Source organism: Microplitis demolitor, chromosome 5 (assembly GCF_026212275.2).
Source record: "Microplitis demolitor isolate Queensland-Clemson2020A chromosome 5, iyMicDemo2.1a, whole genome shotgun sequence".
Taxonomy (NCBI): Eukaryota; Metazoa; Arthropoda; class Insecta; order Hymenoptera; family Braconidae; genus Microplitis; species Microplitis demolitor.
This window is the reverse complement of record NC_068549.1, coordinates 7,220,977-7,248,345: the sequence shown is the minus strand read 5'-3', so window position 1 is coordinate 7,248,345 and position 27,369 is coordinate 7,220,977. Positions and strand designations below refer to the sequence as shown.

General features: G+C 27.3%; 1 protein-coding gene across 3 annotated transcripts in view; it reads left to right on the top strand.

Moving 5' to 3' along the window:
* The window catches only part of LOC103569649 (CD151 antigen), a 139,504-nt gene that overhangs the window by 97,315 nt on the left and 14,820 nt on the right, over window positions 1-27,369 (top strand). For all 3 annotated transcript variants that reach the window (XM_014444763.2, XM_014444762.2, XM_014444764.2), the window contains 2 exons: window positions 1,632-1,823; window positions 14,770-14,961. In XM_014444763.2, the coding sequence (XP_014300249.1) occupies window positions 1,704-1,823; window positions 14,770-14,961 (312 nt within the window). In that variant the 5' untranslated portion in view covers window positions 1,632-1,703. The remainder of the gene's footprint in view (window positions 1-1,631; window positions 1,824-14,769; window positions 14,962-27,369) is intronic.

Below are 27,369 nucleotides of genomic sequence, written 5' to 3'. Positions count from 1 at the left end.
ACCACTCCTTAATCACAAGATATGAGAATTCAAATTAATCATGTATAAAAAAAGTAAAAAAAAAAAAATAAATAAAGAAATAAAAAGCATTTTTAACTTTGAAAAATATTAAAAACAATAAATCACTTTGTTACAGACTGCCATGCATTCTTATCTTTAATACCGAGATAAAAATTTACGTTATGATGTATGAGAACGTATTTAAATAAGGCTTGAGTTATAAAACTGAAAAATGATTAATTTAATAAAGAAATAAATAAATTATGCTGAAAACACTATAAATATTTATTCAGACTTGACAATAATATTAATTTTTAATAAATTGATTAGAAAACGGGAATTGAGTTTCAGTATAAAAGTTTTTGAAAATTAGAACTAACAACTATATTTTTTTCGTACGAAGAAAAAAGGATTTATTTTGGCGCAAGAAAAAGGTTGCATTGTGAAATGAAAACAAAAAATTTCTTGGTGTAAGAAATTTATTCTTGACTCTTAAAATTTTGTTTTCAATTTATAATGCAAAAAATTCTTAGAATGGGTAAAAATTTTTTGCGCCGAAAAATTATTTTTTCTGTTGATATACACTAACGCAAAAAATTAAAGGAACAGAAAAATTTTATAAATTTTATAGTGATTTTTGGAAGGCTGTATCTTTCTTAAAAACAATCGAATCGAGATTTAGAAAAAAAGAATTTTACAGCTTAAAATCTCTAGTTTCGGTGCATTTCGATCAAAATTTTTTAAAAGCTCCGGTTATTGAGCAAACATGAGAAATACCGCGAGACAAAAAATTTCTAAATTTTTTTTCTTTCCGAAGAGCCCACGGACCGTGGAAAAAATTTTCCGACTAAACGAACGCATAGGTCATTTAGCAAATTTATTCAGCTTCAATTTTGTTTTTTTTTAACCTCGTAAGACGATTTGTCGCAGAGATATAAGCCTTCAAACAAAAAATGATTATTTTGACTTTAATCATTGATATTTAGGGCACCAATAATCATACAGTAAATTCGAGGGCGGCGTTAAAAACTTAAATAAATTTTCTACAAGACCCTCTTATCATTTTTCGAAAAAAACAATTTTTTTAAGTTTTTAACATCCATTAGAAGTAAGTACGAAAAAGTTACTTTTTTTGGTTTTTCAGTAAATCAACCGCTACTCTGTAAATATCGATGAAAAGACTAATATTGCCAGAGAAATTTTTAGCTTAATTTACCCTCAATAACCCTGTAAACTTTAAAATTGATCTACTGAACTATTTTTTGGGGGTAATCGATCAAAGTTTTGCTAAACAATTAAAGGAACAAAAGTTTTGTTCCGATTTTAATCGTGTAATTATAATCAAAAGAAAAAATAACTTTTTTTTTACTTTTCTTCCATTTTTGCGTTAGTTACTTAGTAAATGTGAGGGAAAGAGAGAAATATTGAAAAATTTAATAAAACGTCAAAAATAAATCAAAGAAAACAAAAAATTTGAAACTTGTTTTTTGTGGTCGAAATTTTTTTTTTTTTTTCAAAAAATTTTTTTTAGTCAAGATTATTGACTTTAAGTCAAGAATTGTATTTCCTTTGTGTATATTTAACTAGAGGATTTTTAATTAATGTGATTTTTTTTAATTTTCAAATTGCAGGTGCTATGAAAAGGTGACATTTAAGATTCGAGAAAGGCCGGTTATTTGTATAAAAGAAAAATTGATTTGAATATGGCTAAAGGCTCGGAAAGATTACCTGGTAGTTCAACCAGAATTAGGACTCGAGATGATGGTTGCTGCTCCGTTAATTTCCTCAAATATGTTCTTCATATATATAACGTTGTTCTATTTGTAAGTATATATTTTTGGATATTTTATTTATTTATATGAAAAAAAATTATTGCTGATTACCTATAATCGATTATATTCACTACATTTATGTGTATAACAATCACTTTATCACCCTTCATAACAGCTGATGGATTATTGTCTATTATTATCACGCGTAAATACTAATCTAATTATTTATAGGACGTGAATTTAAATCAGGATAATTATTGCAATCACATAAAATAATTTAAATATTATTTTTTCTATTCATCTAATCAAATAACAAAATTTATCAATTTATGCACTGGCTTTTTATTTGCTATGGAATGTTGAAGAAAATAAATACATATAATTCCAGAAAACATTTTTAAAATATTAATTTTCATAAAAGTATGTACTGTATATTTATAATCCATAAAAACAAATTACTTTGTAAAACCTTCTGAGTTAAAAGTGCAGAATTATTATTTTAAAGACTCGTAGCATAATGTAATACTTTTGGTATTTATATCCAGAAAGGAAAGAAATTTAAAAGCAGCAAATTAAGAAGAATTTCATTTTCACTGCAAAGTGTACTTGAAATATTAAACATATTTTATTAGTGAAGTAAATTCTTTTTTTTCGCAGTTTGGAGTAAAGTAACTTAAAATATTTAACTATTACAGAATATACGAATGAATTTTTTTGTTTTTTTAACATAAGTGTAATAATGACGATTAGTTTATTAATATATAAAATGTTCGTCTAAATTATTGTTGATAATTAAAATAACAACTTTCATTACTTCATTAATATTCATCTCTTACTATTATTTTATTGCTCTGTTTTCACGTAAAATTACGAAGCATATTATTATTATATAAATTAAACGTGTATATTCATATAATATATATATATATATGCTTGCTGCCTGAATATCATTTACCTAGTTCATTATAATCATTACACTAACAGCTCATCAATTTAATAGTGCTGCACGTATATTAACTTTGAATACAGCACCGAGATAAGTCCAATATTAATTCAGAATATAAATTGACTGACTATATAATTAATGTTGACACAAGTTCACTTTGGTTTTGATCTTTGTAAGTTGACTTTTGATATAATAGTAAATAATATTTTTAAAAATGTCATTTTGAAATGATGCATCAAGATATTTTACTAGATAATAATTTGTTCTACGCTATAAAAAAATGGTGTTAAAGAAACTCACACCGATATAGTGGCGCTGCTTAGTGGTGTTTCTTATGGTTAAAATAATATTTCGATGAAATTATGAAATTATATCGTTAATGTAGATTAAAAAATGGATTTTATCTACTCTCTAAAAGAAAATTAGCGAAATTAACTAGCAAATAGTAAATATTCACTAACTCAGAATTATAGTCGTGCCACTTTTTGAGGTGTATTACAACTATCAGTCTGAATTAGTGAATAATCACTAATTTTTATTGATTCAGTTTTAGAGAGTATTAAGTAAGCAATGTCACTTGTATTAAGCTGAACAAGTTGTAAACATGGAGGATTTATTCTCGTTTGAAATGCTATTGTGTCATAGTAAAGGCGGACCATTTTGGCCACCTGACGGAAATTAAAATAAACACATGCGAAAATTACTATGACCATAGTAAAATTTACAATGGTTGTATCATGATTTACTGTAAACATTGTAAATTTTACAATGCCCGGGGAAAATTGATGGATTAAACAGTATTATAGACACTACGGTTTTAATAGTGCAGCTAGGCACTGTTGATTGCTTTGTGAATGTATGCAGTATTAAATCAGACAATAAAAGAGTGATAATTATACCACAGTAGTGATTAATGATTAAACCATCATCCAACAATAAACTCACCCACTAATTAACAAGCTATTATCCTTAATTAAGATATAACCATAAAATGATGTAGGGGCGAGACCGGGAATAAAATGGTACTTAAAATGAATAAAAATCGAATATAAAAAGTTTTATTAAAAAGGATTTAAAAGCTTCTAAAATATTTTCGTGATTTTATTCTAAACGCGTCGTGCTGAAGCATAGAAATTTTTTTTCATTCTTTTTTTTAAGGCTTTACAATATTTTATAGCTATTATTATTTTTTTTTTTTTTTTTTTTTTTCTAAGAATCTTTATATGCCAAAAAAGAATTATATTTTAAGCTCCATTAGTTCAGTCAATTTTTAGAAAAAAATTTTTTTTTGTTTATTTAAAAACTAACTGAGAAAAGTTTCAAATTTTAAAGATCAGTTTTTATTACTGTCAGCATATTTTAGAAAAAATTTTTCCTGTTATTATCATTATTCAAATTATTCAAAATGCTGTATCGTGCTTCGGTATTATTTATGTATATAAAATTCAATTTTGATGCACACTTTTTTAATACTATCTATCTACTTTAATTTATGTAATTTGTAACTAAATAATAAGCCTTGTTATCATTTTAGTTTGTTTTTAAGTCTCTCTTATTAAATATCCTTTAGAAATTTCCCTAAAGTACAAATAGCTTTTGAAAACTTGATATTGATAAAGACTTAGACTTGAGTGACCTACATGAAAGATCTTATTATATATGTATATATAAGTTCTTCGCTATAATCCCTTAAATGCGGAGGTGAACTTTCTAAAAGAATCTTGTAGGCGTATCTTTATAACTCTGTAGTCACTCTTACATTAAGGAAACCAACTTTTGAATTTATAGTATATATTTACCGAATCATAAAATTTCTACAAGTTATCATAGAAACAAACTGCTTATTAAGCTAACTTTTTCCTGCCAGCTTTAAAGAACTTTTCATTTGAATTCCTATTGAGCTTTTATTAAGAAATGTAGTTTATGAAAATCATCACTTGTAAATTACAATAAATTTAATCTGTTGTATAACTGTGTCTGTTTATGTAATACTAAACTAAAAACTAATTAGTTTGATGAAAAATACTCTGCTTTATTATAAATAATATCGTTAGGCCTTACGATAATAAGCTTCAAATTTGACATTTTTAATATGAATAAAAAATATAAATATACATTTTTAAAATCAAATATTATTTTAATCTAAAGAAAGTGACTATAAATTTTAAATTATTTATTTCTACTAAAAGTCGATGTATATGGACTTAAATGTTGTGCTACACTGTCGTACATATTATGATATATACACAGTTTTCACTTATTTTTACAGGTACATTTAATAGTGGGTATACTCAATGTAAATGCAAGTAATAGGTACTGCTGATTTTCATTTCAAAATTAGATTCTGTGTGAATGATGATTAAAGAATATATTATTCCGTCATTACCCATAGGAAACTTAGTGTCGGTCAGTGTTTAATATACTACTTATTAATTTATTTTTTAAAAATTTTCTGAAATACAATTGTCAGCTTGGTTGGTTATTTTATTAACATAAACATTTAGAGGTTTGTGAAAAACAATTGCGATTCTGGGAGAGATGAAATGAAGTTAAAAACTAACTGATCCGTTTCTTTACGCTAAATCACATTTGTCGAACGGGCTTTTTCAACCGGCTAAAACAGGGGATTGAAACTTGCACTTTCAATGCGAGTGATTTTAAAATAAAGTCTGATTTAAAGAAATCTAGATATATCTGAATAAATCTAAATAGATCTAATGATATTAACGTAGATTAGATTGTAAAATATTAGGCCTACTTCAATCTTATCCGATCTCGGTAGATCTAAACAATTTTCCCAATGAAGGCGATTGAGAAATCTAAAAAATTTTTATTGAAAAAGTATCAATAGTTATTAATTAGTGTCATATCATCAATGAAAATTATATGATACTATAATATTATCGCAATTAGTATGAGTATAACTAAGTATTATTGGTTAAATTTATCGTTAACTTCGCATACCCCTATTAAAAGCTTGTTGAAGCGTTGCGGTTTATCTATATTTTGTTATACTGATCGGTTTAGTTTATAGCAGCTTATTTTTTATTACTGTAATTTTTACGGAAAAATTTTTAACTAAAAATATCTAAATACATCCACCTTCTGTAACATTAATTATATTTTAATTATAATCAAAAAGATCAATTAACTGAATCGTGTTTTCAATAATTAATGATACCATATGTTACTTCGTTGTGCTTTACGTAATGAATCTTTTAATAAACATTGCATATTTTTTTTAAATTTAATATTAATATTATAATTCCTATTATCATTATTATAATCGCACGTTATTATATTTTTAATTGAAATCAAACATTTGTGGATAAATTAAAATTAAAAAATTTGTGAAACGGTTGACTCCGTGGACTAATTCCAAACCTTACTGCTGTTTTCGAATTCAGGGAACTCGAAAGCGTTGTTATTGGTAAACTTTTGATTAAACGAGCTCTTCAAGCTCAAGAAACTGGTGGACCAAAAAAATATACATTTCGCTAAAAAAGAGTAATTTTGGTCCAACGATATCTTTAAATCCAATCGACCGATTTGTACATGCTTTGCGACAATAAAAGGAACTTGTTGAGACTTCGATTTGATCAATTTACAAAACAAATCGGTTGAGCTATTTACGAATTATGCAACTAAAAGCCAAAGAATATATTTATGTATGATTTTTATTTTTCGTATAACTTGTGAGCTACTTGGTCGATCGACTTCAAAATCTAATCGGTTCTTAGTCTTGGTAAGCTCTTTCGATTACCACCAAGTATGTTCAAAACCTTTGATTCGTTCCGAAGCTATGGTTAGACAAAAAAAGTTTACATTCACTCACACACACATACACACAAGCGTGCGCGAACGGACCGATAGACGAACGTCCATCTAAAAATCGTCCGAATAGTTTTCTAAGATCTCAAAATGTCGAGATCTGCTAAATACTCGATTTTCAAAAATCGGACAGAGACCAATAACTCCCCTTTTTGAAAATTTTAAATTTTTATAGCGGTAAGTTAAAAATGAAAGTAGAAAAATTCTAGAATCAGTGATTATATATATATATATATACCCTACTTTTTTCTAATTTTTAATACCCATGTTCTCTTCTCACGACGTGTTTGTGAACAGTAGATGAATGCGAAAAAAAAAATACTTTACACCGTGCAGACGTTCTCGCGTGAAACCGCAACTTGGCACGAACATTCCACTGATGTGTAAATTCTCTACTTAATAGTACACACATTTTATTTTAGTATTATTCTATTTTCACCTTAATTTACATTTTATTAAAAAATAAATTTTAAATGTTTAATTCATAGCGAACACAAATAAATATATCTAAAATTTAATCAAATTACAAGGGGAAAAAATTTTCCGTTTTATTTTTAGATAAATATTTATTTAATCAAATATTCAATAATAGTAAATTACAGTAATAGGAAGAGATAGACTGAAAAAAGTTCTTTCAAGAAAATTAAATGAAAAACATCTTTTTTTTTTATTTTCTTGTCTCAAAAATCACATAGAGAACCAGAGGAAAAAAATTTTACCAGCATATTTAATTGAAATTGTTAATAAATTTAATAAGTTATCAACAATAATAACTTATTGCTGTTATCATAAATGAAATATTGTTTATATACATCACATAATTCAATTGCGAAAATTTATATTATTTGTTCTTGAATAAACGCAATGAGTTTCATCCACGCTTGCGACTATTGCACGTAAATTTAGTACTGTCTTAAAAACGAAATCGTTATACGTCGGGCCATTTAGATTGCTGTAATCTTATATAGGCTAACCCACTAGAATTGAGAATGTTTTTCTATCTGGATAGAAGATAATCCCAAAATACTTACTTTTCTGAATCTACTTTCTATTTAATTTATCACTTAATTTATCTGTATACCTCTTTCTTCAGACCTAAATACTAAATTACTTTTAACAATCAAATTGCATTTAACTATTGTCATTCCTGTTTATTTTATCTTATATGAAATTTAACTGCTTAGTTATTATTTAATTGTTATTTATATATGAAGTTGAGTAATAAAAAAATTACATAAATTGTATATGCAATAAAAATTTCTAAAAGTTAACAAAAATATTCAAATTATTTTTAATAATTATCAAATTTAATAACCATATAATTATAAAGATATATATACACACGCGCATATATCTAGCTTTGAAGTAATATATTTTGAAAGTAACAGACCGACGCGTCAGTATTTTAATTATTTTTAATTTTATGTATTTTTTAGAAATATTTAAATAAAACGTCACCAATTCAATAGCAAATTATCGTGTCAAATGACTTACAATACGTTCATTTAAAAGAAAAAAAAAATTCTCAGTACAGTAATCATTCAACAAAAGAAAAATATTTTACTGCTTTGAGCAATATTGCTCGTTCATTTATTTTTTTTATCTGCCATCTATTTCTACCAGCCTTCTCAGTACTTGTAAATAACTTTCTGCAGAACAATTCATCTGTAACTCAAGTTTCAACTCAAGTCTCCTAAAACTTATTATAATCAAACATAAATTTTAATGATCTCCGGTTTTCATTTCATCTACTAATATATATTATTCTGAGTAGTATGAGTTTGATCCATTCAAATGCACTCTTATACGAAAAAATTTATATTCGAGAATATATGCCGGTAAAATAGCATAAACATTAAACAATACTAAAAATATATAAGCCGCACTCTCTAAACCTAAATTAGTGAAAATAAGTCAATATTCAGTAATTCAAATTGCAAATCGAGCCACTGATTCCAAAAAGTAGTTCGATTGGCACTATGAATTAGTGAATATTCATTTATTTCACTAATTCATGTTTAGAGAGAATATATATGCTATTTTTCCGGTATATATATATTTTTGTGCAGGCTCAAAATGTTTAAGAGAATTTCATATAAAATCATAAAAACGGTTTTAAAAATCTTATTAAATTATATGAATTTTAATTGATTTTAAGAAATGTATGACTATATAGATTATATAGTCTTTGTATATAATATAAGATTATATATATAATCTTTGATATAATCATTAGAGGTATGCAAATCGTGTTTGAATCGACTATATTCGATACGAAATTCGAATTTTTAAATAATTCAATAAATTCGAATTATTTCATTCGAAGTTCGAATCGAATAGTTTAATCTCCTTTGATACAAATAATTCGTAAGTTTGAACTATTTGTACACCCCTAATAACCATAATATATAATCGCATATACGATCATACATATTCGTACTAAACTTCGTCTTGTAACTATATAAAGTTATATATAACTTTATATAAAATCATAAACTGAAAAAAAAAAATGTTGTTATCGTAACTATCTGAAGTATTACAAATGGTAAATAGTTGTAATAACATAATGTATCGTTCAATTGACAAGACTATAGATTACTGCATTAACCATCTTCAATTTTGAATAGAAGTGTTGTTAAATTTATCACACTATTTGGTTATATTTTCCATACTCGGTTTATCGCTGTTTTAACCATTTCTATAGATTGCTATTGTAGAGATTCAAGTTGTTAATTAAGCGATCCGAATGGTCAATATATTAGCAACCTGGATTGTGAATATATCAATCCGTATTGTTAATATTGCAATACGTATTACCGTCCCTGATTTAAGAAAATGATTTACTCAGTGATGAATGTATATATTGACCCGCTCGGCACGAATGTCAGAAGACATCTTTTTGATATCAGAAAGATGACGTCATTTTTTAGATAACTTTATGATATACCAATAAGATGTCTTTCTGACACTCATGCCGAGCGGCGACTCTCTAAAAGTAAATTAGCGGAATACACTAGTGATTAGTGAATATTCACTAATTCAGTTTTAGATAGTATATAGTATTAAAACTGAATTTTTTTGAATCTTTTTTTTTTAATCAGGGGCACACTGAGAGAAAAAACTGGATTTCTGAACAATGAAAAACATAGTTCTATGAAGCCTCCACAATTACCCTCAGTTCAGATAATTTATATATAGTTGTAAGATGTATGATGATATCATAGTTGTTTTAGCTATGTTATGGTTCAATGAGCAATGACAATAGCGAACGTAACTAACTACAAATGGGATTCTTATTGCAAAAAAATAATCAAGAAAAATCCTTGATTATGTTCGTCGACGACTTAAATGATGCTAAATTAATGAAATTATAATCGTACAATTGCTGAAACATTTATGATTCTGCCGAAGTATAAGTTCTGAGAAATAATACTAAATAGTTACCGCAGCAAAACAAATACTTAGTTAAAACTACTACTTTCAAATAGTTTCGGGCACTATGATATAGTTCAAGGAACTAGAAATATTAGTTAAGATGACTTTTTTCATTCCCATCCCTTTCTAGTTACCACGGCCATGCACTTTTTTCTTAGTGTAGCAACTATTTATATAGATAGTTGATTTAATGAAACAATGTATGAGCAATATAGCAATCTAAACTTTACGCAAATAAAGTATCGCTATATTAACGTCCGATTGTTTAAATTTTGGCAATAATTTTTTTTTCAGTGTATTAACTTTTATATGAATATTATAAGACTATAATTCGTTTCCGGAAAAAGTGATTTTTTTGTTGCTCATCAAGCAAAACATTGTTTTTTATACTAAAACAAAAATTCCTGCAAAGTTTGAGCTCTTAATTCCAATCCTAAGTACTTTCCATTTGATTTCAAAGATTTCTCATTTAAAATACACGAAAATTAAATTACTTTTTTTTAACTTTCTAATACTCAGCTGCGTTTTATGATATCGACGCGGGTTTGGTCGCAAATTGTAGGGCATTTGGTGTTCTTCAAAAGTGCCCATAGTTTCTTAGCTGTAATTCCAGCTGTTTCACTAATGTCCGCTGAGGAAGTCATTTTTCATACCAAATTGATCTTTATTGGCTTGCAGAACGTAAACCAATGAATGCACATCAAAAATGTAAATGGGTATTTTATAGGAAATTTTATTCCCTTCAAAAAAAGCTCTATCAGTCAAGTCGCTCAAGTCCATAGTTTCCGAGTTATAGGAGTTTTAATAATTTAAAAACTAAAAAAGCAATTGTCATTTTTTTTTTAATATTATATTTTCTAAATTATTAAAACTCCTATAACTCGGAAACTATGGACTTGAGCGACTTGACTGATAGAGCTTTTTTTGAAGGGAATAAAATTTCCTATAAAATACCCATTTACATTTTTGGTGTGCATTCTTTGGTTTACGTTCTGCAAGCCAATAAAGATCAATTTGATACGAAAAATGACTTTCTCAGCGGACATCAGTGAAACAGCTGGAATTACAGCTAAGTTACTATGGGCACTTTTGAAGAACACCAAATGCCCTACAATTTGCGAGCAAAACCGCGTCGATATCATAAAACGCAGCTGAGTATTAGAAAGTTAAAAAAAAAGTAATTTAATTTACGTAGATTTAAAATGAAAAATCTCTGGAATCAAATGGAAAGTACTTAGGGTTGGAATTAAGAGCTCAAACTTTGCAGGAATTTTTGTTTTAGCATAAAAAACAATATTTTGCTCAATGAGCAACAAAAACAATACTTTTGCCGGAAACGAAGCACCCTGATGTACATATACTTAATATGCTGGAATATATGGACGAATATATATGTAGGTCAAAATTTAACCACTTTTAATAATTAACTTGGGTCTAAAATAAAGATCAGGATTCATGATACTCTCTACTTAACCCCTTTATCGTTATTACTTTATCTTACATCAGCATAAAATAACAAATTAATCATCATTATTTTTTTATTATTTGATGTAAATATAACACACAAATACACACAAAACTTATTTGCAGACTCAGAAAGTGTTTATTTTCAACTATTGACTTAGTCAATATCAAAATTTCGGTCAATATTTGCGAGAAATGATTAGTTACGTATCAGTAATTTGGGAATTGGCAATAAAAAAAACTAAAATTTTGACACAGATATGCGAATCGATGTTTATACATCGAGTATAAAAATATCAAATAAGTATCATTAGTAAAATACTCTTATACAAATAAATATATACTCTTCGAGTTCAAAAAAACAAACGTACTCGAAGATCTCGAAAACAGTAGGATTTTATGCGACTGGCCTGCAGAGTCATCGTTTTCCAAATTTATTTAAATAAAACTGTTCTAACATTTGTTATTAATGTGATCGATGTATAGATAATATATGAGTCTTTAGAATGTCCAACACAAGAGTTGTAACTTTTGACACTTCGTACCAATAAAATTACTGAAAACCCGTTAAATGTAATAAAGGCGGCGCTACGCTCAATGACAACTGTAATAAATCAAGTTTTGAATTTTGTATATATAAATATACACTGAGAGAAAAGTGCATGGTTTTGGTAACTAGAAAGGGATGGAAATGAAAAAATAGTCATCTTAACTAATATTTCTAGTTTCTTGAACTATATCATAGTGCCCGAAACTATTTGAAAGTAGTACTTTTAACTCAGCATTTGTTTTGTTGCGGTAACCATTTAATATTATTTATCAGAACTTATGCTTCAGCAGAATCACAAATGTTTCAGCAATTGTACGATTATAATTTCATTAATTTAGCATCATTTAAGTCGTCGACGAACATAATCAAGGATTTTTCTTCATTATTTTTTTATAATAAGTATAGCATTTTTGACTTAGTTACGTTCGCTATTGTCATTGTTCATTGAACTATAACACATTTAAAACAACTATGGTATCATCATACATCTTACAACTATATATCAGTTATGTGAATTAAAGGTAATAGTGGAAGCTTCATTGAACTGTTTTTCATAGTTCAAAAAACCAGTTTTTTCTCTCAGTGTATGTATAATGAAAATCTTATAATAAGAATCAAAAATCTTATGGCTTGTTTGAATTAATTAAATCAACGGTGTATGAATACTAATACACTTCTGTAACGAGAGCTAATACTCCATTCAGCAGTCGATTTTCTCAAGCTTTGAAATTTAATCTCAATTGTGTATGTACTACCATGCGTTTTAGTGAAACAAGTAGACTTGCTTTTGACATGTATACAAGATTACAGTTTATACTTGTAACATTGTATACCAACATTGCACACAAACTGATATATATATATATATATGACACGCTAATATTCATTGTTTACTTATGTATATTCACGTAGATATGTAGTATAATTTATCCATACGTCCACGACTAGGTATAACGACTCTCTCAGCCATACCACTGTTTATATACACATATATGTATATATATACTGTATTCGTGTACTCTTAGAATATGTGCGCTTACCCGTGCTTTAGAATTCTCTATTCAAGTGGTTAGGAGGAGCTATACCAGAAGCAGGAATAGAAAATGAGAAAGGATACATTGACTTGACTTAAACATTTCATCCTTTACTTTGTAAGGAACTTTATGCACTGAAAAAGGAACAATTGACATTTCCATAAAGATATTTGTGATATTAATTATTCAACTTGATCTTTTATGTTATTTATCATTAGGTTCACTCATGATTGTTTAAGTTTATTAATAGAAAAAAAAAACAGTAAATTTAACGAAATAATTGATAATGAAAAAGTTTGTTGGCTGTATTTTGAGGAGCCTCCTTTTTAATAAATTATATAACGACAAAGATCTTAAGAGGGCGTTTATAAAATGCTTTAATTTATTTTTAGCCATTTATTACTGTCAAATATTTATAGTTCCTTCATAAATTAGTATAATAGAGTAATTTTTTTTTGTTTATAATGAGGCAGAGAGATAATTAATATTTTAATTTGGGTAAAAATAAAATATAAAGATGAGAATATTATTGTTATTAATGATTGAAATATATTGAAGAATAAACATATAAAAAAAAAAAAAAAAAAAAAATAAAAATAAAAAACAGGTTTGTTGGAATTCAAATGTCACCTCACCTACATTAAAAATCATAGCATATAATACACCCACGCGTAATATTTTAACTTTAGTTCCTACTTTAGAGTCTGTTCCACTTATCTCAAAAAAAATCTCCAGCTGAGTCTCTTAAGAAATTCTTTAATTCCATATATAAAATTTATTTAACTCAAGATTTATAAATTGCTATTAAATTTAATTTTTTTCTTGTCGAGTTAATGATAAGAAAAAGAAATAGTTACATTTTTGATAATTTTTCTACAAGAAAAAAAATAATTATAATTAGGAAAAGGGGGGGGGGGGGGAAATGGGCCCCTTAAGAAAAAAATTTTCAAATCCTCATTTTTTTTTACTTGTTTCATTTTTTTTATTCCCTTGCTAAGTATTTGACCTTAATTTGTTCTGTCCATTAAAAATAAAAAATTAATAAATATGGGACAAGATAGTCCCCCTTCAAAAAATTTTTATGATGTGTGTTTTTCAGTTTGTTTCACTTTTTTTTTCCTTCTACTGAGTTTTTGATGTTAATTTGCTGTGTCTATCAAAATTTAAAAATCCTAAAAAGTTGGGTAAAACGGGTCCTTAACAAAACTCAATGTATGTTTATCGCTTGTTTTATGTTTTGAAACCTTTTGCTATGTATTTAGTATAAAAAAGAGTTGATAGTGAAAATTTGCACCTTAAAATAACTTAATTCAAAGTTTTTAATCACTCGTTGTAACAACTAATAATTTCATTACTTGATTACTTATATTTTAATTATTTTCCTTTATATAAAATAAATTGTTTTTGAAAAAAATTATAGTTAGTGATGCTGTTGAGCTCGTGACCTAGTTTGCCCCTCATCATAATTCTTTAATCATTTCTGTTAAAAAAATTTTAGGAACCCGTTTGGCTAAAAAGTGTTCGTAGGTTTTCAAAATCGAAGCAGCCCATTATACCCCCCCCCCTTTCCCATCAATTTTCTGTTAAAAATTTTGGGGGCCCCATTTTGCCTCTAAATTTTTCGAGGCTTCCGAAATCTTAGAGGCCTATAGTGCCCCCCCCCCCTTCCCCTATAATTTAATGCGAATATATTAAAATTAATGAATACTAAGCTGAATTTATAAATTGCTATTTCAGCTTTCTGGCCTCGTAGTTGGAGGAATAGGAATATGGACAGTAATTGCAAAGCACAGCTACATATCGTTAATGGCAACATCAACGTATCCAATCCTTGCATATGCTCTCATTGTCGCCGGAACTCTTGCAGTAATTGGCAGTTGGCTTGGTTGCGGTGGAGTTTCATCTGAAAATCGATGCGTCTTATTGATAGTAAGTAATATTACTAATTATTAATTAATTAATTAAACCGATATGAAGTTTTTAATACAGAAGAGTCTTTTAATTCTTTTCGTGATACATGAAAAAAGTTTTTTTACTTCAACAATAAAAAACTTTCTAAAAAGTTGAGAAAAGTGTAAAAAAAAAAAATAAAACAACATTAAATTATCTTCGCACTAAAGTATAGTACAAGTAAGCTTAAAGTGAAATAAAAGTTTTTTTTATAAATTTAATAAAGAAACTAAAAAAAATTTAATAAACACTTAATTATTTTTTCCCAAATAATTAACTTGATTTAACACAAACATTTAAATTGAATATTTATATATTTGTAATATTTATTTACATGAGTAATTTATATACTTTAATTAAATCCGTATATATTTGAATTTAATTATTTTTATTTCTACGGACATTAGTATGAGCACCATCTTGGATAAGGTGTTGAAAAAAAAAATTTTTATTTCTAAGCTAAATATTTGTTTACTTTATACATATATTTATGTATATAAATAATTTTTATACGCCAGGCAAATAATCGTGTGAGATTATGCGCGGTCGTAAAACGTTAACTATTTCACATCTGGATACAATTGGTAAACCCGTTAAAGCGGCTGATTGCTTAAAATTACCATAATGGCATTTGGAAATTATAAGTAGCACGACCTCTATCACTAGTATAACTTGTTCGTTAATTGTATTACCTAATCAATGTTTTATTTTATTGATTATTATTATCATCGATAATTTTACATCCAGCTATTTGGTTGAATATAATTTTATTTATTTCCTCTAAAATAAAATTATAAAAAGTATATTTATTAAATATATATTATCTATACATTTTTTATTACTATTGATATTCATGAATATTACTTTTAAATATATATATATATATATAAACTTATTGGAATTTATTGAACACTTAACATTAAGAACCCTCAAGTATTTAAATCAAATTCTTGCAGTTTTAATGGAAAGTAGCTTTGTAACAGATCATATTTGCAGATTAAATTACGTTCTTCAGTAGTAAACTGAATAAATAAATCACTGTTTGTTTAAAAAAATTAGCCTGATTAATTAATTTTTTTTTTCACTATTTTAAATCCATTGAAACAAAGCGAAAAGCATTTTACTACTGAATGCTTCTTTGTTTTCTTTGATAGAATTATATTTATATACGTAAATACTGATAAAAAAATATATACTTGTTGACCCGTAAATAAATGGAAATTTTATTTTTTACTTCTATACAGACGAAATAATATTTTATATGAGTAATATCCGGAAAATTTCAGTCTACATCAGTAGAAAGTAATTGGTTAAACGCACACATTTTAGTTTTTCTTTTATCTTTATTTTTTTTCATCACTTGAACAGTTCTTACAGCTCCACTTTAGGAACACTCAAATTTTCTTTTAAAGATAGAGAGCAAAAAGCTCTCAGTCTAAGCAATAAAATTTAATGAAAAGTTTATGGTGTTGTTTATAGAAGTATCATTGACACAAAATAATATTAAATTATAGGGGAGAGCGGGAAACGATGGACCGCTTAAGCCGCTAATTATTTTTCGTAGCTTTTGAGCATCAGGTACAACTTATTTTGATCTATTTCGAACCAATTCATCATAATATAACCATAATTTAATATAAAATTTCTGGGGCATGGCGGACCCGCTCTAAAATGTGCGATGAAAAACAAATTAGATGCAGAAGAAATTTTTTTTTTTAATCATTACATCCTTTAATTTTCCTTGTATACAGTAAAAAATGTTGTATATCTGTGTTAAAAGCGGTCCGTGTTAAAATTTTGTGTTGATTATTTTGTGTCAAATCAACACAATTCTCTGTGTTACTTTAAAATTTTTAATCGATTTACTATTAAACACTTTAAAAGTGTTACCTAGTATAAAAATCGATATTATCAACATTTATTAAGTGTTACTTTAAAATCAACACAAAAAAAATGTTGAAGCGACAGTTAAATTGTGTTTAAAAAAATGTCTTTCTTCTATTCACACCGGAAGCGCCATTAAACATTAGTTCTGCTTGGTTAGTTATTATTTTTGTGACACTGATTTTATTTATTTTCAATTAGACATAAAAAAAATTAAGTTGACAAAGTTTATGATTCGTATAGTTTAAAAAAAAAATATTTTAAAAAATTGCATCTGTTATTTTTTTACTTTTTTCCATGCGCATATTTATATATATTTTTTTTTTTTTTTTCGTAATTGATTCGTTTATTAAAAAATTCGAAAATTTTTAAGTGCCTGCTAACTTTAGAATCATGTTGACTATCTCAAAATTTTTCAATGTTAACTAATAGTTGTTGACACTGTTAATAAACTAAAAATAATTCATGGTGCAAAAGTTGATCCGAGTTGACATTTTTTTTGTGTCGCCATTAACATTTAAAAAGTATTGAAGTTACTTTTCATATTACTCGAACATTGTGCTGAAATTTTAACACAAATTTTGTGTTGAAATTTAACACAAATAGTCTGTGTTAAAAAATAACACAAATATTGTGTGGACCGTTTCTAATACATAGATTGTGTTGATTTTAACACAATATTTTTTACTGAGTATTTCATAAAAAAGTTAGGAAATGGGTTGTGTATTCTTTAAGTTATTGTGTTTACCAATATCCGTAAATATATTTGACGGACATCACAGTTTTTTTTTTTTTTTTTTCAATCATTATTTTTAAAACACGTGACTTAAAATTGTGCTCATTTAATTCATTATTAAATGATTTTCAAATGGTACAAATTTTGTTGTAGTTGAGCATATTTGAACAAGCATATAAATATGATTTTTACGTGAGTGAATCAGCTTAGACTGAGTAAGCTCTAGTAGAAAACATATCATTGCTTCATAATTGAGTTGTGCAATAATTGGTTATTTATAAAAATGTATGACAAAAGAAAATTTATATTTTGAAGCAAATTGTTTTTCTCTGCAATATCATTTTTAAAAAAGATGTTTTTCTGTCAATTGCATGGCATATAATTCGTCAATGAATAATATAAACGTTAAGGACTCAACTGACTAAAAAGACGTCGATATAAATTGGAATACACTATTCAACAGCTTAACAAATAAGAAGCTTGTGAAAGCACATATCAGTGAAGTCAGAGTAAGATAAGAACTTTATGTCAAAGAGAATAGATGAAGAAAAATTATCTGTGGATAATTTCTTGAAATCTTTCTGCTATCGGCTTGTTATTAAAGATTAATGTATATCACACAAAAAATTAAAAATGTATTAATAATTAATAAACACGTGTATGGTTATTTCAATTTTTTTATTTTTAAATCAAAGAAAACTAATGTTTTAGGTACAGAATTGACTCAATGAGTTAAACATTTATCAAGGATTTAAACGACTTTTCACTTCAAGTACTTGACGAGAATTTGATAGAAATTGATGAAGCTCTTTATGAGAAAACAGATACGTAAAACTTGTAAGTTCGACGTACTGTTTGATAGTGAGCATATATATAAGTGATGCGAAGTAATATAGGTAAAGATTATACTATTATTTTAAAATTCGATTAATAAAAAATTTAAGACATTACACGGAGAAAAATTTATGGCAACAATTACAGTATAATATAGGAATAATTCCCATACTATATCGTAACCAGTTCTTTGGAACTACACGGAAAAATTATTCTTGTTTGAAATGCTATGGTTTCATAGCAATGCTGGACCAGGTCGGCCACTTCACAAAAATTGAAATAAACAAATGCGAAAATTACTATGGTTATAGTAAAATTGACAACGTTTATATCACAAATTACTGTAACCGTTGTAACTTTTACTATAGTAATTTTTGCATGTGTCTGGGTCAAAAACGATTTAGACTTGGTTTAACAAGTCGAAATTTAGAGTCGTTTCTCACATAATAAACTCGGCTTTTTTTTACGGAAACATAAAAAACATTAAGTTTTTGCCTTGGTTTAGACTTAACTAGCTTACTTAATCATGATTTAAGATGAAAAAGTCTAACTCAAATCGGAATTGATTTCGTTTAGACTTATTCGATTTAAATTATACTCTCTAAACATGAATTAGTGATAATAAGTGAATATTACGAACCACTAGTTTCAAAAAGTGGTTCGATTGGCACTTAGAATTAGTGAATATTCACTTTTTTCACCAATTCATGTTTACAGAGGTGAAATGCGAAAAACACATTTTACACCAAAAAATACTGCTTGCTTTTGACTTTGTCGAGCAAGTCTAAAGTATGGCAAATAACTAACTTTTTTTCGACTTGGTTAGACAAGTCAAAAGTAAGGTGAATGATTGTCGTGCTTGAAGTGAAGACAAGTAAGTTCAAACTAAGATAAAAAAAATACCCCCTATAAATAGATTAGTGAAATTCTCGCGAATCAGTGGATAGTCACTATTTCTACAGCTATTTTACCACTAATTCAACCAGTGGTATACTTATAGCTGGTTCCCAGTGAATATATATATATAGATTATGATTTAATACCAAATATCTCAATAAGATATTATCGATTACTAAGTTCTTTTTGCTCATTTTTTTTCCCATGTAATTGAAAAAGTTTTATTACTAATTTGCAGGAGTTTCGGCTTCATTTTAATACCTTAGTAATATACTTATAAGTGTCTGAGAATAAATATTATTGAAATTAATAAATCCAGACAATAATAAAAAAAAAAAAAAACGCTATAGAATGCGTTCGGAAAACACAACGTTCTATATACATATATTGAGTGTGAGTAGCACTAAAGTAAATGGTCCTTGACAAAATGATAGTGTAATCGATAAATGTGGAAAGCGTTAAACGATCACAAAAACAAAGTTATCTTCTCGAAGCAATGACCTAGATTTAGTTGGTTGAATTATATTAAATCATAACACGTATATATAGCGTTTAGTTCGTCGTTCCTATACATTTAACTTACTTGACTTTTTTTCTTATCGTTTATACATATACATGCATATATATACGTGCGTAACATATGCTCGGCTGTATAAATAATAGCCATAACAGGCACTTTGCCTATCTAACATCCTAAAACCTATTTAGCTAAAGCACTTATGTATTCTACACATTTTCTACTTATAGTAATTAAGTTTAAAATGATACTTAAATTATTTTAATTTTACTTTTCAAAGGTCATATCCCACACTTCTCGTTGATCCTCATCACTAAAAGACCAAAACTTTATGCAAATGCATTTACCAGACATTTAATTGAGTTAAGATCTCATAAATACTTTCAGTGTTTCAATATGCATATTAAGTTTACTAATAGTTTAAACTTTATAATGTATGAAATTAAATTAAAAATTATCTTTTATAAAAAAATTTTTCTCAATAAGAATATAGAAATTAGAAAATTTAACTCTTAATTTAAATGTATAATTAATGAAAATAATTTGCAGAATTAAAAAAAGGAAGAAAAGTAAATTGATTAATTAGTATCATTTCAATTAACGTGGGCAATTTTATTTTCTATTTATTTTTAAATGAAGATTTTCTCTCGTGACCACATGTTCTATCTTAATTTTCTCTAAATAACGTTTCTAATTTACAAACATCGCTATCTACAACGAACGTAATTACTTATTAACACGGTTCTTATTATCTTAATTGCACCACACCGTTAATCTTATTAACGTTAACTCACTTATGTTGAAACTTGTCGTCAAGCTTTAACTCGTGTACTTGTCATATTGTATTTGATTTGAAAGTCTACTAACATCAACAATTAATATTATACAAACAACTCATAATGGATATAAAAAACAATTATTTATTTTTATAAAAAATTACATTTTATCATTATTATTTTTTGTTTTCTTTTTTTTAATTTTCACATCACTAAAGATTCCGCATTTTATAGATACATTACATTCTTTTCTCATTTCTCTTAGTACAGAAAATGAAAACAAATATATACTTTCTCAAGAAGTATAAAAAGAAAATCTTTTGGAAGGTATTTGTCTTAATGCTTAAATATTGATATAAGATATTGCTTTATACCCTTTTTTTTTTTTTACGGAAAAACATTCTGCAAAAATCATTATCCGGCTAAACGAACTATAAATACATGAAAAGTATAGTGATTTTTCATTAACAATGCCATAAAAAAAATTATAAAATATTACTTTTCTATCAAAAAATTCATGTCGAATTGTAAGGGAATTCATATAGGAAAGTATGAATTTATTTTTTGTAATGAAAAATCTTTTCATACTGAAAAATTTTTCATGAATTTAGTTTTTCATAAGAAACCACATAAGACTATATAAGAATTTATGCTGAATTCCGATACAAAACCATATGAGAATCTATTCAAAAACGCCTTGTGAAAATCCAAATAAGAATCTAAGCTGATTCCTACATGGATTTTGTATGTTTATAACTTAGTAACTTCTTACTTACCACATTAATTTGTGATTATGCAATTGAGCAAAAAAATTTTTTCAAAAAGTGTACACTATGCTGAGTTTGAAAACGTAACACATTGGCTGCGTTCAGGCTTACTAATTTTTGAACAATGCTGAGGGTACTGAGTATATTTTACAATACTCTGTAATTGTTTCTTTTGAATCCTTTCAGCCGTAGTATATAGCCTACCTGGGAAAAAATCAGCATGCAAGACCATGCTTGATCGAGCTTTAACCAGACATGATCATACATGAATCATGTATGATCGTGCATGAATCAGGCACGGGCATGCATGAATCATGCAAGGTTGTGCAAAGTCCTACTCAACCATATATTTCAATCATGAATGGTCATATACCACCATGCATGAACTTGCATGGTTCATGCACAGTCATTCTTGACAGTGCACGACCATGTACAATTGAAATTCAAAGATTATGCTCGGGCCTGCATAATAAAGCTTGTTCTTGCATGACCATTTATGATTTTTGTTTGATCAAGCCTGATTATGCATGATTCATGCTTGGTCAAGCCTGGTCATGTATAATAATACTTAGGCCGGTCAAGACCATCATGCACGACTGCGCATGGCTCTGAATGGGCATCCATGATCATTCTTGATCATACATGACCATCCATGTCTATTTTCGAGCGGCCAGAATGATCGAGCTCGAGCCTACCTGACCGTGTATAGCTTTGTATGAGCATGCAAAATAAGACTTGATCAAGCTTGATCATGCACAATTATTTTTTGCGTGCTTTATACGATCATATATGAGCTTGCATGATTACGTATGATTTTGTATGATCGTACACAATTCATGCTTGGTCAAGACTGGTCATGCTTAACCATTTTTTACGTTACTGAATCGATCATGCATGTACTTACAAGAGTTCTTATAAGTTTGAATGGTTGGGTATATTTATACGGATTTATACTCATACGAAATTATAGTCATGCAAGAACATTAAAACAGTAAAATCATGTTATTTCGTTAATTATCTCCAATATATTAACTTACTAATTACAAAAAAATAAAATTTCTTTACAAATAATATATTAAACACCTAAAAGTTATTTTTTAATAATTTCAAATTATCACATACAAAGTTCATTGTACGCAATACGTGACTTATCATCTTCACTTGATTTATAATAAAAAAAAAGTTAATTTTTTACTTTCAATTATAGGTATTATATGATCTATTTTAACTTGGTGTTTTTAATTCATAAAGAATTTCTTTTTTTCAATAACAAATTTCTCTAAAACGAAACACACAATTTTATTCATTTCTACAAAAAATTTTATTGATCCATAATTTTCAGTATTGTTAATTAAAGTGAATTTTACTGTAAATCTATTTATTTCTATAGTTTTATAAATATCAAAAGTAAATAGTTTTCGTTGAATTTCTGCTCTGCTATAAATTTGTAACCTTTTTGAGTCTATACTGAGTGATTCAAACAGATGTAACTCATTATCGTCTAATTAATGATCAAAGACTTATCGCCTTTGGGAAAACATTAGCATGCATGATCAAGCATGATTCAGGCAAGACCAAGCATAATCAAGTATGGATCATGCATGTATTATGCACGATCAAGCATGATTCATGCAAAGTCATGTCTGATCATGCAAAAAAAATACAATCAAAATCCGATCGAGCTTCAATCGGATTTAATCAAAGTTTTTAATGAGGGATAATCACATATTTTTGATGAAAAAATTTAAATAATAAAACACTTATTTTTATTTTGACGTTAGTAGTTAGAATTATTATCTTTTTTTTATCGATGATAAAAATAAATTTAATTTATAATTATTAATTCAGTTAATAATTAAAATTAATTTTTTTCCAAAAAATAATTAAAATAGATTTAATTACATTTTTTTTTTTTAATTAATTGAAGAATTGAATCAATAAAGTTTTGCGAAATTGATAATAATAATCAATACAATCACATTTTTTCTTTTTTCAATTAATAATGAAGATTAATTTAAGTGTTAGTTTTGCTTGTAATTTATAACCAGAATTCTTTTTATTCATTATTTTAAAAAAATCTAACGAACAAATCTAAATTGAATTCCAATAATATTTTATTTTTTACAACCCTGAGTTTTCAAAAGGCGTTAAAAATCTTTATAAAATGAACGACACAGGTCAGTCTAGTGGACAGCGGACATGCTTCATAACACAACGGTAGTGGGTTCGAGACCCGTCACGGGTAAAATTTCAATATTACTTTTCAGCCAGTAAACATTAACTATAAGACAATACTAGCAAAATAAGTTAATTTAAAGTTGAATCATCGTTGTTTCAATTTTTTTTTTAATAATGGTAGGGATTGTGTTTGAGCTGGCCTGATCATGCCCATATATTCGCCAGCCATGAGCATATGTGATCATGTATGAGAGAGTATAATCATGCCTGTCCAAGCATGATCACGCATGCTGATAGCTGGCGAATATTCATGCAAGATCATGCATGAGATTAACACATGATCATGCATGATCAGATCCGATGATTTTTTCCCGGGTACGTCATTTTATAGCTTAAGTTCTGTTGATAACTTAGTTGAACCTAATAAACTTTAATGCAGCCAACAAACCTTTTATCAACTTCTGAAAATAAAAAAAAAAAAACACTGAGTATAGGATAGTAAGTGACAAGGGATCGAGCAATATGAATGCAGGTCAGGGTGAAATTTTCTGACATAACCCATACCTGCCTTCATGTTTCATCCCGTGTTTATTATTATATTTTATAACATCTGCTCGAAACTTTAAGATTCAATTTTTGAGGCCAGTCGGAATAAGTTAATTTTAACTTAATAGTGTGAAAAGCTGTTGGCGTATGTTTAAATCACAAATTACAATCAAGATAAATTTAATTTACATATAAACAAAAGCCGTTAGTTATTTTCACCATTAAAATATAATATGAGTCTAAAATTTTTAACAAACAGTTCGCATGCCGACAAAGTTGAAATGAATATGAATTTAACTTTAGCAGGCTAAAATCAAAATTGCTTTTATACCACTATTTTATTGATTCGCATTGAATTCGCAATTTAAGCATGCGTCACAGTTTCCCGCGGCATTAGCATAAAATTAACTTGTCTCGACTGTCTAAACAATCTTTGAAAGTTAAGTTTCAGATTAGACGCTTTGAAAAAAACTTTTGACTCCATTATTTAAGCGCTCTATTCCGGAATTTTTTTTCAATGTACATCTTGAGAAGAAACGCAGTCAAAAATAAAAATTTATTTTAAAAACTCTTGACCGCTACCAATATTATGTGAACAATTTAAAGGAAAATTAATATTTTTTGAATGTCAATTTGACATCAATGTTCTGTTTTAAAGATAAACACAAATTTCGTGTGTGGACCGTTTCCGACCCATAGTTCGTGTTGAGGAGGTTCGGCCGAATCTAATGTAAAAAGGATTTTCTAACTTTAAGATTCGAAACTTAGTATACATGTAAAGAAGTTCTTTATCTGTGTACATATTCCCAAAATTTGAATATGATCCACCGTCTAGTTTTTTAGAAAAAAAGAATTAAAAATGACGTTTTTACAGTTCTTATACATAGGCTCTTATGGTGGACAAGCTTCCGTCATGACTTATTTGATTTTTTTCATAATTAACCTCCCAAGTTTAAGAAATAAAAAACCACATGCCATAAACTTGAATCTTTTTAAAATATGATAAGATTTAAACAATATAGTGTTACCGTTGTAATTATTTAAATAATTCAAGTTAAACTTTATTATTTAATCTCGTTCATCGACAGAGATACATATTATTGAGAGTTCGGCAACGTCGAGGAAGCAGATGAGAGAAAAAACAAAAATAGCAATACATTAATAAGAGTGACGAGATTAGAAATGAATTTTTCCCGCTTTAATTTGAATATTTATGTGTAAGAAGTTAGAACGCGCTGTTGCCAAATCTTTTTATTAAATCATATGAGTCAAAAATAACCAAGTAATTTCATTACTTTCTTTAATTGAATAAGTAATAGTTATTAATTTATGAATTCGTTATGTTATTATAAATTAAAACAATGAATTTTTATAACTATTCGGAGAATTTAGCAAACAAAAAAATTCAAGCACTACTTTGACTCACTAGTTTCGGTCGAACCTCCTTAATTTTAAAAACATTGGACTGGTTATGATCATATAATTGGACATCTTTACGATCCTTCGAGTCGACATGTCTATCATAAAATTCCTTTATATATCTTTATCTAATAAAAGTAACTCTCTCAAGACTCCATAAAATAAAATCGTAAAATTCTATTTTGTTCTTATTGGATCGAAAATTTTTTACTTATATATTTTTTTATCTTTCCATAACCTGATTTATAAATGTTTCCACAAAAAAACTAATTTCTCTTCTTAATCAAATTTTTTCCTACTTCGAACTGAGTGAATTAAAATTTAAATAATTTATTATAAATTTCCACATTTTTAAAATTGTAGAAAATTATTTTTTCAATTCTATTTTCATTGTATACATAAGCTGATTGTAAGAGCTATAAAGCTCCTCCACATTAAGATTAAATAGTAAATTTTACTTTATCTTTCAACTGCTCGTATATATTCAAGCTTAACTCTCAAAATAATATATAATGCTGTAAAGTTAATCTTCACAATTAGATCCCTATATTTTGAGAGATCCTGAAAAGATTTACCGAGATTCTCTGAACGTTATGAATTAAATGGAAAATTTAAGAGACTATTTTCTCTATAATAATATAAAAGCTCTGCATTGTGAAAGGGCTGAACAATATTTTAGTATAAATATTGATTAACCACAGCATATATATATATATATATATATATAGTAGTAATAGTAAACGGATTATTTTAAAGCTATCCTAGTGTTGAGATAAAATATTTATATGGCTTTTAAGTATTCATTTGTAGTTGGTACTTCCATCCATACATGAAGTACACATAAGTTATCAACTGCTCACAGTATTACTATTTATTAGTTTTTAGGCACCGAATTGGACTTTTCAAACTTATTCAAATTTTTATTATTGAATTTTAACTTTAGAAAAAAATTATTTCCGTCCATATTGACGGATATAAAAGTTGAAAAAAAAAAAAAAAAGAGAATAAGGGAAGATAGAACAAAAAAGCTACCTAAAACATGACGACCATTTTATAATTTTACGCAAATATTTTTTTTTGCGGAATCAGCATCAAGCTCGGAGTCTGCACAGCCCGTCGAAACAAACTAATTTCCGCCCAATGCCGCAGACAAATATTAGCGAATGCGTAAATTGCAAGTGTCTTTAATTAACAGGTAGAATCAATTTTATTTCATCCCTTGGGAACGAACAAACACTGTTTTTGCCCAATAAAAGCCATTTTTACTCTTGATTTCAGATCTGATCTTGTTCATGTAAATGTCAGTTATATGACATTCTGATTAAGTTTTATAGAAATAAATCTATTTAGGAAAAAAGATTTTCTTGGCGCAAGAAATATTTTGTATTATGAATTGAAGACAAAAGTTTTCTAAGGGCTAGAATTTTTCTAGAAAATCTCGACGCAAGAAATTTTTTATCGTCAAAAAAATTTTTCATCGCCCCAAGAAAACTCTCGTTTTCAATTTGTGACAGAAGAAATTTCTTGGGATGAGTAGATATTTTTCGCGCCGAGAAGTCTTTTTTTTCTGTGTAAATAATAGATAGTAGGGGAGGTTGGGGCAGGAAGGTCCTCCTAAGCCGATTATAACTTTGTGTGGCTTTCAATCATCAAATCACTTTACTTTTGTCCTATTTCGAACAAATTTATGGACATTTTGCCGAAACTCGGAAAAAAAATTTTTTTTTTAGGTCAAGGGGCCCTATTTCAAAAAATGATAAAAAAAAAACTTTTTTTTCTTTTTATTGTTTTCATCGTCAAGAATGTAATTCTTTTTAGTTTTTCATTTTTCTT